Raw genomic sequence first — 17,279 nt, 5'->3', positions numbered from 1 at the left:
AATGTTTGTTTGTTTTCAACTGCCAAGTTTTGGGATAATTTGTTATGCAGCAATGGATAGCAATTTCCAAGCTAACGTTCTTCAAAATTGGCCTGATATTTGGGTTTCAACCCCTCTCTGTTAAACTAGGTTCCATTTGTCTCAAGGCTAATTTTCTCTTATCTCTCTCTCTCTCTCTCATATATATATTCTCCAGAAAGAGGAATATATCTGGCAAGAGAACTATGTTTCTAATTCAGATAAAATTTTATAAATGATATCTTTGGAAATGATTCATCCATACATGTGCTTCACAGATTTTTATATAATCAAAACATTTTGCCATAATTTGATTTCACCACAGTTCAATTCAATAAGAGTTAACTGAGTGAAAAGTGCCTGCCTAAAATTCTGGCTGGAACAGATGGGAATACAAAAAAAAAAAAAAAAAAAGAGAAAGAGAGAGAGAGAGAGAGAGAGAAAAGAAAAAATGCACAATTTCTGATCTCAAGGACATAATAGTTTAATCAGCTAGTTCTCAAACGTTATTGGTAAACCTGATAAAAATGCAAATTCTTATGCCCCACTAAGATTCTGATTCCAAAAGGATCTCTAACAGACACAGAAATTTAGGTTTTTAAAAGGTTTCTGAAAGAATTTGGTACAAATGCAGACCAGATAATTCCTGAAATACCACTTTATCTTAAGAAGCATATAGAGATAGTTTTTAAGAGTTAATTTAATATCAGCAGAAACAAATCTAACATATGTATCATTGGATTTATTTAAAGATAAATCACACCTTCAACAATGCAATGGCAAGGCTACAGATTTGCATTAAAAAACCTGAGTCTTTGTGAGTCTGTCTTTCTCTCACATTGAACAAATTATTTTATTTCACTGGGCCTCAGATTCTTTACCTGTAAACTGAGGGAAATGGATTAGCTATGTCCTTAAAATACTCTTAATCTTTAAAATTAAATAAATTGGGAAAGCAAGTGGCTAGATATCAGTGTACTATTTTGGTCACATTATCCTAAAGGATGATATTTTATATCCTGAATTTTTCTTCCTCAGTTTTTTAATACAGGCAGACGACAGAGAAATTGAAGGTTTGGGTCCAGACCACCCCAATAAAATGAATCAAGTGAATTTTGTGATTTCCCAGTGGATATAAAAGGTTTTTTTTTTTTTTTTTTACATTATACTGTAGTCTATTAAGTGTGCAATAGCATGATATCTAAAAAATGCACATGCCTTAATTAAAAAATACTTTATTACTAAAAAATTGCTGAACATCATCTGAGCTTTCAGCATGTCATAATCTTTTCAGTGATGGACGGTCCTCCTTGATGCTCATGACTGCTGGCTGATTAGGGTGGTGGCTGCTGAAGTTTGGGATGGCGGTAGCAGTTTCTTAAAATAACACAGCAATGAAGTTTGGCACATCAATTAACTCTTCCTTTCACAAACAATTTCTCGGCAGCATGCAATGCTGCTTGATGGCATTTTATCCACAGGAGGCTTTCAAAATTGGGGTCAATCTTCTCAAACCCTGGCTCTGCTTTATCAACTAAGTTTACAGAACATTGTAAATCCTTTGTTGTCATTTCAACAGTCTTAAGAGCATCTTCATCATGAGTAGATTCTACCTCAAGAAACCATTTTCTTTGCACATCCATAAGAAGCAACTCCTCATCCTTTCAAGTTTTGTCATATCATTGGGCTTGCTCCACTTCTGATTCCAGTTCTCTTGCTATTCCTGCCCCATCCATGGTGATTGCCTCCACTGAAGTCTTGAACCTCCAATTTGAAAAAAAAAAAAAAAAAGCGTATTTGTGAAGCACAATAAAGCAAAGGGTAATAAAAACAGGAGTGCCTGTATACAAAATTGAGTGAATCAGACATCATTCGCATGATTGTTAAAAGAATTAAATGAGACAAATTATGTAAAGTTGCTTCTTAACCCTAGAGAGCTTTCCTTAAGTAATCCCCTAAGCTCTGCACTGAGGACTGCCTGCCTCTTCTCACTTACCTGTCACAACTGTCCTTTGCCATTAGTGATTTTCCAAACCCATTTTTACAGATGAGGACATCTGTATTCAGAAAAGTCATATAACTAGCCCAATTCCTCACAACAATTTACAATATAGCCTCAGAGCAGGACTCAAACCCAGGACTACCTCACTCAAAAGTCTAGGCTATTACAGGAAGAGAATCATTTTTTATCCTACCTCTTTGGTGATTAACAATCACTTAATGTGTTAAGAACATCAAATTTCTGATTTCAGACACTTGGGTGGCTCAGTGGTTGAGTGTCTGGCTCGAGCTCAGGTCGTGATCCCGGGTTTCTGGGATCGAGTCCCACATCAGGCTCCCTGCTACGAGCCTGCTTCTCCCTCTGCCTGTGTCTCTGCCTCTTTCTCTGTGTCTCTCATGAATAAATAAATACCATCTTTAAAAAAAAATTCTGATTTCATCTCAGTTCCTGAATCTGCATTTCCAGCACAGGGAATTACCAAATGCCTTGGTGGCTCTTACCACCAAGGACATAGGAGAACAACACTTCTGTCCACCTCTTTTTTTATTTTTTATGTTTAAAATGATCACTAACAAGAAGGATGATTTTCATCTTGCTTTTGGGTTTGCCTGAATTCTCTGATAAAAAGCTCTGGCCCAGGGTGAGGCATGTGTCAGCGGGATGGCCCTGTTCTTTCCTCCTGAGCCTTCTCGATGGCCTGTGTGGCGGCCAGCTGCTGGGAAATGGCTCAGTCTCATCCCCAGCGGTCCCTAGATAAATAGCTGAACTACCACATTCGTTGTTTTTGAATTCCCTCATTGTCTATAGGAAATCTCTGGCTAGCTGTGCTGGAAAGTCTGGAAACAGGTCAGCAAGAGAGGATCCAGGATTCCTTTCTGCGGTAGTCAGCCAGCTTGCTTGGTGCCTGGCTGGCCTCCAGGTTTTATAACACAAGGGGTGCAGTTCTGAAAAAGTGCAAACATCCTAGAGATTTCTCACAACGTTTCGATTTTTATCCATTTTCCCAGTTCCTGAGTCGTTACTAATCTCTCCATCCTCATCAATTTAAATCTGCTTTTGAAAATAATGGGCAGCGAGCGAGATATAGAGGATCCTTCAAAGACATTTAAACCCTATGAAGTAATGATTAAAATACAGAAAACAACTGAAGTAATAATTCCTAACTATTATGCCTCTTCATTATGACTTTTCTGTGCATAAGATTAGATAAGCTCCATTTGTCTGGTAATTTTTTTTCCCATAGAGGATCCCCCAAACAGTGCCTGGCACAGTGCATTATCATGTGCTTAGTGAATATTTACTCAACAAGTGAAGGAAATAAAGTTTAACACATTTCTGCAGATATAAATACTCTTTTAATATATCATCAATCGTTGATAGTTCCAGACTGAGAGGGGTCATAGTAGTAGGTCACTTAAGAGAAAGAACAGCACCTTTCTCTCCCGCATTAAAATGAAAGTTGGTATCCTGGGACAGAATTGGTCTAACAAAGATAAAATTAGGAAATTAATTTTCACTGCATCCAGCTTCTAAACCAAAAGTCACAACTTTCCCTTGTATGATCTGAATCCATCTCGCATTCATATTTTATTTAGTCTTTTTTCACGATGTTTTCAAAAATAAATAAGCCATTAAAAAAATCAGGTTATTTCACATATAAATTCAGATTTCTGGCTTTCTTTGCAAAAATCAGACTAGCTGCCTACTTGAGGCCTATATTCCACATGATGACAATTATCTTGCTGACTTGGCCCCCCTGCATTATCCGGTAAGACAGTGTGGAGCAATGGTTAGTGTTTGGCTTGTTTGAAGGATCACACAATCTCTGCTCAGTAAGTGTCTCTGTTACCACTGGCATTAGTGCATCAACATCACCTTCAATATTATGATCAATATGTACTAACTCTGGATAGGACTATGGCTGGGGACTTCTGCTATAAATATTATAACATCTTTCTCCTTCCTCACTCCTTTCTCTGTAGGGCTCTAATCAGTGCTACTCAACATCCTAGCTACTAATCACAAGTGGTATTGAATGTCCGAAATGTGGACAGTGTCCTTAAGGGACCAAATTTTTAACTTTATTTAATTTTAGCAGATTTTAATTTAAGTAACCACACGCAGTGACAGACTGCTGTGGACAACACAGCTCTCGAACTTCACTCACAGGGACCTTTTTTTCCCTCCATCAAACAGCTCTCTGGATCTGAAACAAATTTACGTTCTATTGTAAGTGGCTGGCAATATTTTTAAAAGGTTAGCTCTCTAAGGGTAATTTGCCAGTTTTGCATGATCAAAATGGCATTTAAAAATATGAATCCCTTGCATCCCCTTCCCCACCCATCATTCTGAGGTAGGATTTCATACTGTGTATTTTTAATAAGCTCTTCTAGGTGATTTTTATAACAAGGCAGATTTAATAAATCCTACCAAAGAAATAATTTTCCAAGGGGGATAAGGAAGAGGAGTCAGCTTGCATTATTCAGGCTGTGGACATTTTTGAACAACATATGCCGACCTCCCACCCTACCTCCTGCCATCCCACCCACCTCAACCTCTGTCGCCTCTACTACCCACCTTCAAATCCACTGCTTTCTCTATGCCTCTCAGGGGAAGCATGACCCTCTGATATGTCATTTTACAGTAGATACTTTTTAAGATATGAGCCTGCTCTGTTCTCTGATGATGATTGATACCCCAAACCCACAAATGTCAGCCCCTGTAGCAAAGTTTGGACTACTTAACCCTGAACTTCTTTCCATCACTGTGTGAGTCATGATGTAACTCTGACCATGCTGTGCAATCATTTTTTCTTTCCTGAGACTTTGATTGGGAGTTCAAAAAGGATAATTTATTCTTGTCTGATGGTAGAATCGAGGCGATATAAGCTTGTGCTGAGGGATAGCCATATTAAGTCCTATCCCCATGACAGATCTGGTAAAGCTGATCCTCCAAAATTGAAGGATGAAGCAAAGGCTCAAAAGCAGAGAGAGAAGTCTCCTGGCGTTGGATGTGTGGAGAGAGGAACCTGACTTCATAGTGGCTTTCCAGTGAGGACGTCTACTGTGGGGAATGGCAGCTGGATCTGACCAGGTGACAGCTAAGAGGGAAGGTTACTGGCTAATATTATACAAGAACAGTCTGTCCCTTCTGCTCACCACTAAACTTTTTTCTCAGGAATCTCAGAGAATTGCAAGTTGGCCACTCACAGATCCAGGACAAACTTCTCTGCTACTTTGCATTTCATCAGTTTGCCCCCAAAACATACAAAACAAGTTCTACCCTTCCCACATTGTCTTAATTTTTCTCTCTTCCCCATCTTATACATTCTATTTACCTCATTGTCTCACATGTGAATAAACAGTTAGCATGTAAAATAGTCAAGCCAGCCTCAGAAGAAGCTACTTACGTGTCTCTGGGCTATTACACAACACCAACTCTTACTCCAGGTGGGCACTGAGCTCCTGTTAGCCTGGGGATGTGGCAGTCCCATATTCAAATAACCCCTCAGAGACATTCGCCAGGTGTATGGGCAAGAAAAAGATGAGAATGCATGCTTTAGAACAGTGACTCTCAAAATTCGGTGTCCACCTCAGCAGCAATTGAAAAGTACAGATTACAGGGCCGTACACACAGAGATTCTTAATCCATAGGGCTAGGACAGATTTGAAAAACTGGAATTTTAAACAGCACCCTGGGGGTGCCTGGGTAGCTCAGTGGTTGAGCGTCTGCCTTTGGCTCAGGTCATTATCCCAGGGTCCTGGGATTGAGTCCTGCATCAGGTTCCCCACAGAGAGTCTGCTTCTCCCTCTGCCTATGTCTCTGCTTCTCTCTCTCTCTGTCTCTCACGAATAAATAAATAAAATCTTTAAAAAAAGATAAACAACACCCTGGTCTTTCTGATCTACAGGGGTTTAAGAATTTAAATTTGAAAGCACTGTCCTAGAGGAAACATTTCAGATAATAATAAAGGTGCTTGGGGTGTGCATGTATGCGTGTGTATGTGTCTGTGTGGTGTGAAGGGATATGGTTTTTAAACATCAGAGGGGGGTTTCTCACAACCCTAAAGCCATATTTCCCTCTTATTGTATTGTAGTAATTGACTTATTGCCACTTGTGTCTGGAAGTCCAGCCCAGGCTCTTATTTGAGGGGAGAAAGCTGGGCTTAGGGATGTCTTGGGTCAAGCAAAGAGAAACAGATCCAGTACCTGGTAAACAGAAAGCCATATGTGAACTAAGTGGGTAACGGCTGGCTCCAGAACTAACTGCCAAGTGGTGACAGAAAGTCCAGGGGATACTTTAAGTCTCGGTTTGAACAACTACCAATAATATGCACATGCTTTTTGGAGTCCATGAACCAGGATGAGGTTTCTCACACTCAGTAGTATGAACATTCTGGGTTGGATAATGCTTTATTTGGGGTGAGGAACAGGTTATTCTGTGCACTGTAAGATGTCTAAAGCATCCCTGGCCAGTCTACGCACTGGATGCCAGCAGCCCTTCATCCTCCAGGGGATCAAAAATTTCTCTGGATGTCCATTGTCAAATTTGCCCCAGGTTGAGAACCACCAGTATGAGACAGGGGGCAGGGAGAGGGGAATAGCCCCATTCGGGGCTTCCCTTGAAACGTTCACCTTGCCTAAAATTTTCTTTCACAGTAAAAGCAAAGGCATATGTATGCAGATGTGGTAGCAAGGAAGCCTCCCATTTATGAACACAGGGTTTTAGCGGGTTTATGGGGAAGCTTCTTTCCTCAGAATTTGTCTGCTGTATTTTTAAATTTGTATAAATCCAGTTACAGCCATACAGACTCTTGTACTGCCAGATAAACAAACTCAGGGCAGACACAGCCACATCTTCATTAGCAACTCTGCAGGCAAATTCCCTGTCATTTTGAGATGTTTTGTATTCAAAGCAATTGCAGAAAGAGTATTTCTAGATTCTACTGCCTGCCTTAAATCTGTGGTTTTGTCTTTATTATTGGTGTGGCCTATTACTGCTGGCCAATTGTGCAATAAAATTTGCAGCTTAAGTTTGGTGTCGGTTTCTGTACAATCACAGCTGCTATCTCTCCAAACTCTGGGGAAAACACTAGTTCTAACAGTACTCATGGATCAATATAATATACATCCGGCCTTGGTGTTCAAGAAATCTGCATCTGAGCTCTCAGAGCCAAAACCATCTCCAGGAAGGGCTATGCTAGAGAAGAATAACTAAGTCACCCCCAGATTCGAATGTCTGCTTTCTGAGCAAGCTTGTGGATTGGGGTTCTGTGTGTGGTCAGTTTCTGAAAGCACAGCAATTGCTTCTCACATATCTTTGCCCCAATTACTAAGAGTCCACCACAATAATAAATCATGGACAAATAAGATTTCAGTAGAGGGGCTTTAGGTAGCACCTTGGCTTGTTTTGCTGCTTGTGTTTTATCTTTCTGTCAGGCCAAGTAGTATTTACCTTATGTTCTAAGGCTCAGAACTTGGAATTTACCTATCTTTAAGCATAACATTCTTGCAGAAATTCTCCTTAAAATGTTGGCCAACTTCCCAGTCTTAGTTTTCATTTGAATTAAGTCACCCCCAGAAAGTTCCAACTACTGATTGTGCGGTAACAAGCTTCTCAGCACAGTTGGAGAAAGTGTTTCTGATTCTGCTCAGAACTCAGCAACCCACTTTAGACATTTATGACTTTTTCCTCTTCTGCCATAAAATGAGGGTGATAATTCATATTCAACATTCTACACACCCTCAAGACAAAGTGCTGGGCTCTGGGTTAGGTGATGAGAAAAAAAAAAGAAAGAGAAAGAAGAAAGAAAGAAAGAAAGAAAGAAAGAAAGAAAGAAAGAAAGAAAGAAAGAAGAAAGGAAGGAAGGAAGGAAGGAAGGAAGGAAGGAAGGAAGGAAGGAAGGAAGGAAAGAAAGAAAGAAGAAAGACAGGCAGGCAGCTCCTACCTTTGGGAATCTAGTCCAGAAAGCATCATCTCCTTTCTAAGTAGGGTGGCTGGGGATAGGGCTGGAAGATATTCAAATAAAGAAAACAAATTTTCATAAATTCTTTGAAATCACAAGCAAAAGCTCATGTAGATTTAAGAACATTTTATATAGTGGGAAATTCCCGGAGTGATAGACTGTACTATTCTCCACTTATATTAAAATAAGATACTGCTCCAGGATTCTGAATTTAGCAGCTGTTGGCATATGTGTCTCTTGCCACACTCATAAAGATTTTTAATGTGCAATAAAGTAACATATAGCTCATCCCTTCTATGGTTGGATGCATTATTTATAATTAACTAACTTTGTACCATCTTCATGTGTGGAAGAAGCAATAATAGGAGCTATCCATTTTTAGTTCACAGGAAACAAGACTCTATTTATTTTTCATAGTGCCATTTACCTACCACCCTTTCTGCCAATGATCTGAATTGTTTAGCTATAGTTCTTATTTATTTCAACACACTCACAACTGAGAGATGATGCCTGTTCAAAGTGAATTAGCCTGAAAGCTAACCTGAAAATACTGAGAAGTTAGATGTATCTTGCTTCAGTGCAGGTGCATGGGGTAAAACTGAAAGACCACCATGTCTGTACCTGATTCGTTCATAGGTAAAATGAAAATGATCATACTGATGAGGATAAATCTGAAATAAACATTGGATGGGAGTTAAGATATTGGCCTGGCAGACGTTAGAGGTCATAATAATTCTCCATGATTCACTTTGCCCTAGCATCATGAAGAACTCTGGATCTAGAGAATGAAAGAACTCCCATCCACATGTTTTGTTCTGAGAAATGGTCTGCATATTTACTCACTGTATTTACTAACACTAATTCCTAGACAGCTTCCAAAGCTCTCTTTTGGAAAAAAAAAAATTACAGGAATCTCTGCATTTGGGCTCCTCTTTCCCTGAGCTCTACTCTCTCCCATTAAGGAGGCTGGAAGCCACTCTGGGTCACAGAAGGGACAGTCCAGACATTTGCAGGAAGTTCTGTCTTTGGGGTTCAGAGGAGAGCCCTTGTTTCAGAATGAACCTCTGTGACCCTGCTCTATGGGAGCCCAACTGTTAAAGGTACAACTCATTTCAAACACAGATGCAGAACTTACAGAGGGGATTGAGAGACTGCTAATGACCTGAAGGAACTTTGACTATAGTACAGGAGTAAGCACAAAACAAAGGACCTAAGGGCTGGATATAGATACAAATCATAAAGTGCTCGAGTAATTCATTCTAACTTGAAAACCTAAGAGGTATTTTTAGAGGAATTTAAGCATCTGAGCAGAGGTGAGGATGATAAAAAAGAACTTCAGTAGTCAGAAAAATCGCAACTGGTCACTGGGGTTGCTACTGGGCAGAGGAGCCATAGGGAAAAAAGTGAGATATCTTATATCTAAGATAAATTATTTGAAATTTTTTCTGCTAGTAATGGTCTACCATGTAGTCATAAAAAGAAATGATCTAAGCAAGGCACTCAGTTTTTAATGGACGGACCTGTCCATTTTAGCAAAATGGAATGGAATTGGAGGGGTCTGAAGGTATCACCAATCCCCAACTGGGGATAGGCTTGTGTGTTGCTGAGGCTTGATATTTTACTGGGTTGCTATGATTCCTAAGTTACTATAATAGTGGAGATCAGACCTTGGGTTGGCTCACGCTGAAGCGCGATCTCAGGTATCTGTGAGAAATTCCATATGTCGAATACAACGGGATTCACAACTGCTCCAGCGTCTCTGAGCCGCGGAGTTGCATGCAGGTGTCATAGTAACTGAGACACACTGTCTCCTGCTTGTGGGTCTTTACCGCATTCCCGTTTTCATTTCTTTAATGAGGAAGAGATCCTTCCCCTTGTTTGTCCCACACCGCCTCATATTATACTGCCGGATAAATTATTTCAATCAATAAAACTGATTAGCCTTTTTGTTTTCCTCTGATCTTTAGCACCTGTGCTCCCGAAGCCATTCTCATATTAATCTGGAATATTGATTTTGCCTTTCTAAATGACAGCGCCCTCGGCCAAGCTGCCTCTCATCCCTTCTCCCCCATCCATTGCTCCTCCTAACCTGACGTCCTCAGCATTATCCCGCCTGTCGCCGCTTCTATCATTTGCAATCACGCCCGGGGACTCCTGTCTCTCTCCCACCCCCAGCCCGCCAGTCCTCTCCCCCGATAACCAAAGGGAGGGAGGATCATCGGTAGGACACGGTCAGTAGGGCGAGGGCTTCAGACAACTGCACTTCTACACTGCCCCGTCTCCAGGTCCCATTCCCCACCGCAGCCCGGAACTCGCCAGACACCCGCCAACTCAACTCGCTTTAGGATCCAGGGATGGGGCGTTCAGCCCCGCCCCTGCCCCGCCCTTGACCCCACCCCGCCCCGCCCCCTGCCCGGCTGCCTGCGTCGCCATCTCTCTCTGTCTCCAGGACCCCCGGCCCTAAACCCCGCCCCCGTCTCGCTCCCGCCCCGCCCCCGGCCCGCATCGCAGTCTCTCTCCCTGTCCCGGGTCCTGAGGCCCCGCCCCTGGCCCCGCCCCCCGCCCCGCCCATCGCTCGCGTTCCCCCGCCCACGTCCTCCCCGGGGCTGAGGCCCCGCCCCGGCCACGCCCCCGGCCCGCTCCCGCCCCGCCCCCCGCCCCCGGCCCGCGTCGCCGTCTCTCTCCCCCTCCCATGTCCCGAGGCCCCGCCCCGGCCACGCCCCCGGCCACGCCCCCGGCCCGCTCCCGCCCCGCCCATCGCTCGCGTTCCCCCGCCCACGTCCTTCCCGGGCCTGAGGCCCCGCCCCGGCCCCGCCCCCGTCTCGCTCCCGCCCCGCCCCCGGCCCGCGTCGCCGTCTCTCGCCCTCCCCGGGCCGCGCGGCCGGAGCTGGCACCGAGGAGCGGCGGCCGCGGCGGCATCGCGGCCTGGGGACGCCCTCGCTCCGCCGGGCTCGGCGCGCGGGAGAGCGCGGGTCGCGCGCGGATCTGCGTCCCGCGGCGCGGGGCTGCCCGGAGCGTCCGGCGGTCCCCGAGGGCGGGCGTGTCCGCGCGGCGCGGGGCGCGGGGCGCGGGGCGGGGGCGGGGGCGGCGCGGGGCCGCAGCCCGTGGGAGCGCGGGGGGCGCCGAGCGCTGGGCGCGGGGAGCCCTGCGGGGCCGGCGCGGCCCGGCTCCCGGCCGGAGCAGTTTTCTCGAACTCTCCGCCTCGTCCTCCGCGGGGCCCGGCGCTGCCGGGAGACCCCGTCCACAGCGGCGCAAGGTAAGCGGACCTGGCGGCTGAGGGCTCGCTCGTGCCGGACCGCGGCCGGAGGTCGGGGGCGGGGAGCGGAGCACGGGGCGGCACGACCGTAGGAAGCGAGCGGGGAGGAAGCAAAGCATGCAACAGGCGGGCGGCGCAGGGACGTCTGGCGTTACCGCTGCCCGCGGAGGAGACTTGTCCTGGGCTGAAACTTGGTTGGGTTCTTCGGAGCCGCGGACGGGCAGAGGCGGCCTGCGCCGTGGCCGGGGTCTCAGCTCCCCCTGGCGGCCGCTGGTCGGGCTGGACGGCGGGGCGAGGCTGCAGGTGAGGCTGCCGCGTCGGAGCTCGGCGCTCGGCCGCAAGCCCAGACGGCCCTTCCGGCTTCTGCCTTCTGCCCCCGAGCCCTCTGCGGCCAGAGCAGCCAGAGTGACAGCGGGACTCGTCTTTCGTGTTAACTGCGCTTGAATAAACAAACAAACAAAAGGCACGCTGAGTGGGTAAAGCAAGCCCCAGCTAGCACAGGTGCTGCGGGAAAGTTGCCTCTAGCAGCGGCTGGTCATCCGCCACCTTCCCGGGTTGTCCTCGCTGCGCATCTGCAAGCGTGAGCGTCGAAGAGAGCCCGCGAGCTAACTTAGATTGTATTCGGTGAGGGGTGCTTCGGGCTCTGCAGTTTCTGTCCGTGTAGAGCTGTAAGTCCTCCGTTCGTGCCCACTCCCAGGGTATCTGTAGCCTCAGAGAATCTCTTTCTTTTTTCTTTTTCTTTTTTTCCTCCAGAAAGGAGTGTCATGCGAAAGGAACAGAAAAGAGCCGTCAGTCTTGGTGAAAGGGGAAGTTTTCTTTCCCAGGCGGTGGTTACTTCGTGATTGGAAAAGAAGTACGTAGGTGGCCGAAGAGGTCAGATTTTTGTAGTTGTACAGATGAAGCTGATAAAGGACGACGTGAAGATACTTGCTCTGGGTCCTCGTGGGGGATGATGATGAGTAAGTAAGCCTGAACAAGACAGATTGGCAAGGAGGGCAGAGATTTTGAGTTTTTGAAATCAAGTAGGACTTTGAAACACTTGTGGAGGATGCTCTTTTCCCAAAAATGGAAGAAGAAAAAATTTTCAAAGCAGAAGTGTAAAAAGTGGAGAGGGGATAAGGACCAAGTCAACTTCAAGAATTTCAGTACTTCATCAGCTCCTTTGGGCAGACGCAGGCACCAGCATCATCTGTGTGGGTGATTTTTATCACCAGACATGGTTTCCTATCCTAGGAATGGTTTCTTAATTTGGATTTTTGGAGTACTTACTTTTTTTTTTTTTTTTTTTTGACAATGTGTGTTTTGACTCTTCATGTTAGATTTATGTAAAGGAAGTAAATCCCGAATTCCTAGTATCTTTGACTCTACCACTGTTTGCTGTGCGATACAGAAACATTAGAGGTTTTAACATTCCTTGAAATTTTATTGGAAGCAAAACTGTGTCAGGGACACAGATAGATGCTGTAAGTTTCTCTTTTTGGCGACCCTGCTTGCTTTGAATGAACCGAATGTCAGCTGGATTTAACAGCATGTATGATTTACAGTCTGTTTTATCAAGGCCTTAAATGTATGTCTTATCCTAGGCAGATGGGAAATACGCGGAGCACTGTGTTTGACATGTATGCCTAAGGAAGGGAACTCCCCGATGGATCATGGCGTTAATGTTTACAGGACATTTCTTATTTTTAGCTTTAGTGGTGTTTGCTTTCTCTACTTTTGAGGAATCTGTGAGCAATTACTCTGACTGGGCAGTTTTCACAGATGATATAGATCAGTTTAAGACACAGAAAGTGCAAGATTTCAAACCCAATCACAAGCTGAAGAAAAGTATGCTTCATCCAAGTTTATATTTCGATGCTGGAGAAATCCAGGCAATGAGACAGAAGTCTCGTACAAGCCATTTGCATCTCTTTCGAGCTATCAGAAGTGCAGTAACAGTTATGCTGTCCAACCCCACATACTACCTACCTCCACCCAAGCATGCTGATTTTGCTGCCAAGTGGAATGAAATTTATGGTAACAATCTGCCTCCTTTAGCATTGTACTGTTTGTTAAGCCCAGAAGACAAAGTCGCCTTTGAGTTTATCTTGGAATATATGGACAGGATGGTTGGCTACAAAGACTGGCTAGTTGAGAATGCACCAGGGGATGAGGTTCCAGTTGGCCATTCCTTAACAGGTTTTGCCACTGCCTTTGACTTTTTATATAACTTACTAGATGGTCATCGAAGACAAAAATACCTGGAAAAAATATGGGCTGTTACTGAGGAGATGTATGAGTATTCCAAGGTCCGTTCGTGGGGCAAACAACTTCTCCATAATCACCAGGCGACTAACATGGTAGCATTACTCACCGGGGCTTTGGTGACTGGGGTAGATAAAGGATCCAAAGCAAATATATGGAAACAAGTTGTAGTAGATGTGATGGAAAAGACCATGTTTCTGTTGAATCACATTGTTGATGGTTCTCTGGATGAAGGTGTGGCCTATGGAAGCTACACAGCTAAATCAGTCACACAGTATGTTTTTCTAGCCCAGCGCCATTTTAATATCAACAACTTGGATAATAACTGGTTAAAAATGCACTTTTGGTTCTATTATGCCACCCTTTTACCAGGCTTCCAAAGAACTGTGGGTATAGCAGATTCCAATTATAATTGGTTTTATGGTCCAGAGAGCCAGTTGGTGTTTTTGGATAAGTTTATCTTAAAGAATGGAGCTGGGAATTGGTTAGCTCAGCAAATTAGAAGGCACCGACCTAAGGATGGACCGATGGTCCCCTCCACTGCCCAGAGGTGGAGTACTCTTCACACTGAATTCATCTGGTATGATCCCCAGCTCACCCCACAGCCTCCTGCTGAATACGGTACTGCAAAAATGCACATATTCCCTAACTGGGGTGTTGTCACTTATGGAGCTGGGTTGCCAAATACGCAGACCAATACATTTGTGTCTTTTAAATCTGGGAAGCTAGGGGGGCGAGCTGTGTATGACATAGTTCACTTTCAGCCATACTCCTGGATTGATGGGTGGAGAAGCTTTAACCCAGGACATGAGCATCCAGATCAGAACTCATTTACTTTTGCCCCCAATGGGCAAGTATTTGTTTCTGAAGCTCTCTATGGACCCAAGCTGAGCCACCTAAACAATGTACTGGTGTTTGCTCCATCACCCACAAGCCAGTGTAATAAGCCCTGGGAAGGTCAACTGGGAGAATGTGCACAGTGGCTCAAGTGGACCGGTGAGGAGGCTGGTGATGCAGCAGGGGAAGTCATTACTGCCTCTCAACACGGAGAAATGGTATTTGTGAGTGGGGAAGCAGTGTCTGCTTACTCTTCAGCAATGAAGCTGAAAAGTGTGTATCGTGCTTTGCTTCTCTTAAATTCTCAAACGTTGCTGGTTGTTGATCACGTTGAGCGGCAAGACAATTCCCCAGTAAAATCTGTCAGTGCCTTCTTTCATAATCTGGACATCGATTTTAAGTACATCCCATATAGGTTTATGAACAGGTACAATGGCGCCATGATGGATGTGTGGGATGCACACTACAGAATGTTCTGGTTTGATCATCGAGGCAATAGTCCCATTGCTAGTATACAAGAGGCAGAGCAAGCTGCTGAATTTAAGAAACGGTGGACTCAATTCGTTAATGTTACATTTCAGATGGAATCCACGATCACAAGAATTGCATATGTCTTTTATGGGCCATATGTCAATGTTTCCAGCTGCAGATTTATCGATAATTCCAATTCTGGACTTCAGATTTCTCTCAATGTCAATAATACTGAACATGTTGTTTCCATTGTAACTGACTACCATAACCTGAAGACAAGGTTCAATTACCTGGGTTTTGGTGGCTTTGCCAATGTGGCTGACCAGGGCCAGATAACCCGATTTGGTTTGGGCACTCAAGCAATAGCAAAGCCCATAAGACATGATAGGGTTATTTTCCCCTTTGGATTTAAATTTAATATAGCAGTCGGATTGATTTTGTGCATTAGCTTGGTGATTTTAACCTTTCAGTGGCGGTTTTACCTTTCTTTTAGAAAGCTAATGCGGTGGATCCTAATCCTTGTTATTGCCTTGTGGTTTATTGAGCTGCTGGATGTGTGGAGCACTTGCACTCAGCCCATCTGTGCAAAATGGGCAAGGACGGAGGCCGAGGCAAGCCTGAAGTCTTTGTCTTCCGAAGGGCACCACATCGATCTTCCCAACGTCGTCATTACCTCACTTCCTGGTTCGGGGGCTGAAATTCTCAAACAACTTTTTTTCAACAGTAGTGATTTTCTCTACATCAGAGTTCCTACAACCTACATCGATATTCCTGAAACTGAATTTGAAATTGACTCATTTGTAGACGCCTGTGAATGGAAGGCATCTGATATCCACAGTGTGCATTTCCGTTTGCTCCGAGGCTGGTTGCAGTCCTTAGTTCAAGACACGAAACTACATTTGCAAAACATCCATCTGCATGAACCCAGTAGGGGTAAACTGGCCCAATATTTTACAGCGAATAAGGACAAAAAAAGAAAATTGAAAAGGAGAGAGTCTTTGCCAGAACAAAGAAGTAGAATGAAAGGCACCTTTGATAGAGATGCTGAATATATTAGGGCTTTGAGGAGACACCTGGTCTATTACCCAACCGCACGTCCTGTGCTCAGCTTAAGCAGCGGGAGCTGGACCTTAAAGCTTCATTTTTTTCAGGAAGTTTTAGGAGCTTCTATGAGGGCATTGTACATAGTAAGGGACCCTCGGGCATGGATTTATTCAATGCTGTACAGTAGTAAACCAAGTCTCTACTCTTTGAAAAATGTACCAGAGCACTTAGCTAAATTGTTTAAAATAGAGGGAGGTAAAGGAAAATGTAACTTAAATTCAGGTTATGCTTTCGAATATGAATCGTTGAGGAAAGAATTATCAAAATCCAAGTCAAATGCAGTCTCCCTGTTGTCTCATTTGTGGCTGGCAAACACAGCAGCAGCCCTGAGAATAAATACAGATTTGCTGCCTACCAGCTACCAGCTGATCAAGTTTGAAGATATTGTACATTTTCCTCAGAAAACCACTGAAAGGATTTTTGCCTTTCTTGGAATACCTTTGTCTCCTGCTAGTTTAAACCAAATACTGTTTGCCACCTCCACAAACCTTTTCTATCTTCCCTACGAAGGGGAGATATCACCAACTAATACTAATGTTTGGAAACAAAACCTGCCTAGAGATGAAATTAAATTGATTGAGAACATCTGCTGGACACTGATGGAGCGTCTAGGATATCCAAAGTTTATGGACTAAATGCTGCAGGTCAGCAGAGTTTTGCACTAATACTTTGCAACCCGGTTTGTGGATGTGAATTAACGAGAGCTTGTTTATTCTTGTACTATGTGCGTGTGTGTGCGTGTGCGCGTGTGTTCAGTTTGTTACTTGCACAGAGATTATTTTAAAAATAGGCACCATATTTGGTCTAGCAGGATTTATTTTTACATCACTGCTATCCCTGCCTTTGTTTCTGAAACTTTTTTTTTTTTTCCTGCCGAAATGTTCCTACTACAGAGGCATAGATGAAGTTATGTGATGGTGGTCGGGGGAGGTAGGAAGATTTTACAGGTTTTCGTCTAGCCGTCTCCCTTGTCTGTAACTGTGCTGATCTATCTTGGAACCTCAAACACTGCTAAAGGCCTTTCAATTGCTGCTTTGCCCAAGCATCTCTTCCTTTCAAGATGGACTACAAAAGTTCCTTATCTTTTTTAAAGGATCTTCTAACACATTTATCTTGCACCAAAAAAAAAAAAAAAAAAAAAAATTTTTTTTTTTTTTGTATTTTTTTTTTTAACTGTATATAATGTTCAGTGTTATCACTGGGGAAATGGTGAAAGCTCCTATCGGAACTATAGGATTCCTTCTGGAAAAAATACAGATGGAAACACAGAATGAACATTTTTTTTGAGGTCAGCAACAGTGATCTCAAAAGCCTCCTTAAAGTTTTTTACTTAGAAGTAATAAAGAGTCAGTCTTTGAACAATCTGGGTGCCAAGGGCTGGT

At 44.1% G+C, this 17,279-nt stretch overlaps 1 protein-coding gene and 1 long non-coding RNA gene across 2 annotated transcripts; one reads left to right on the top strand and one right to left on the bottom strand.

The window, feature by feature from the left end:
* Positions 1 to 486: 486 nt before the first annotated feature.
* On the bottom strand, positions 487 to 12,029 carry LOC112919318 (uncharacterized). Its single transcript, XR_012001574.1, has 3 exons — positions 11,397 to 12,029; positions 7,968 to 8,028; positions 487 to 1,782 (listed from the first exon to the last, which is right to left on the bottom strand). It is a non-coding gene; the product is annotated as an uncharacterized lncRNA (long non-coding RNA).
* DSEL (dermatan sulfate epimerase like) lies at positions 11,110 to 17,259 on the top strand. The gene is made up of 2 exons (XM_025997725.2): positions 11,110 to 11,241; positions 11,995 to 17,259. Exon 2 carries the CDS (start codon positions 12,894 to 12,896, stop codon positions 16,530 to 16,532), a length of 3,639 nt encoding a protein of 1,212 aa, XP_025853510.2. The 5' UTR covers positions 11,110 to 11,241; positions 11,995 to 12,893; the 3' UTR covers positions 16,533 to 17,259.
* The last annotated feature ends 20 nt before the right edge of the window (positions 17,260 to 17,279 follow it).

The sequence above is a fragment of the Vulpes vulpes genome, chromosome 5 (genome assembly GCF_048418805.1).
Source record: "Vulpes vulpes isolate BD-2025 chromosome 5, VulVul3, whole genome shotgun sequence".
NCBI lineage: Eukaryota > Metazoa > Chordata > Mammalia > Carnivora > Canidae > Vulpes > Vulpes vulpes.
This window is presented reverse-complemented; position numbering and strand designations above follow the sequence as displayed.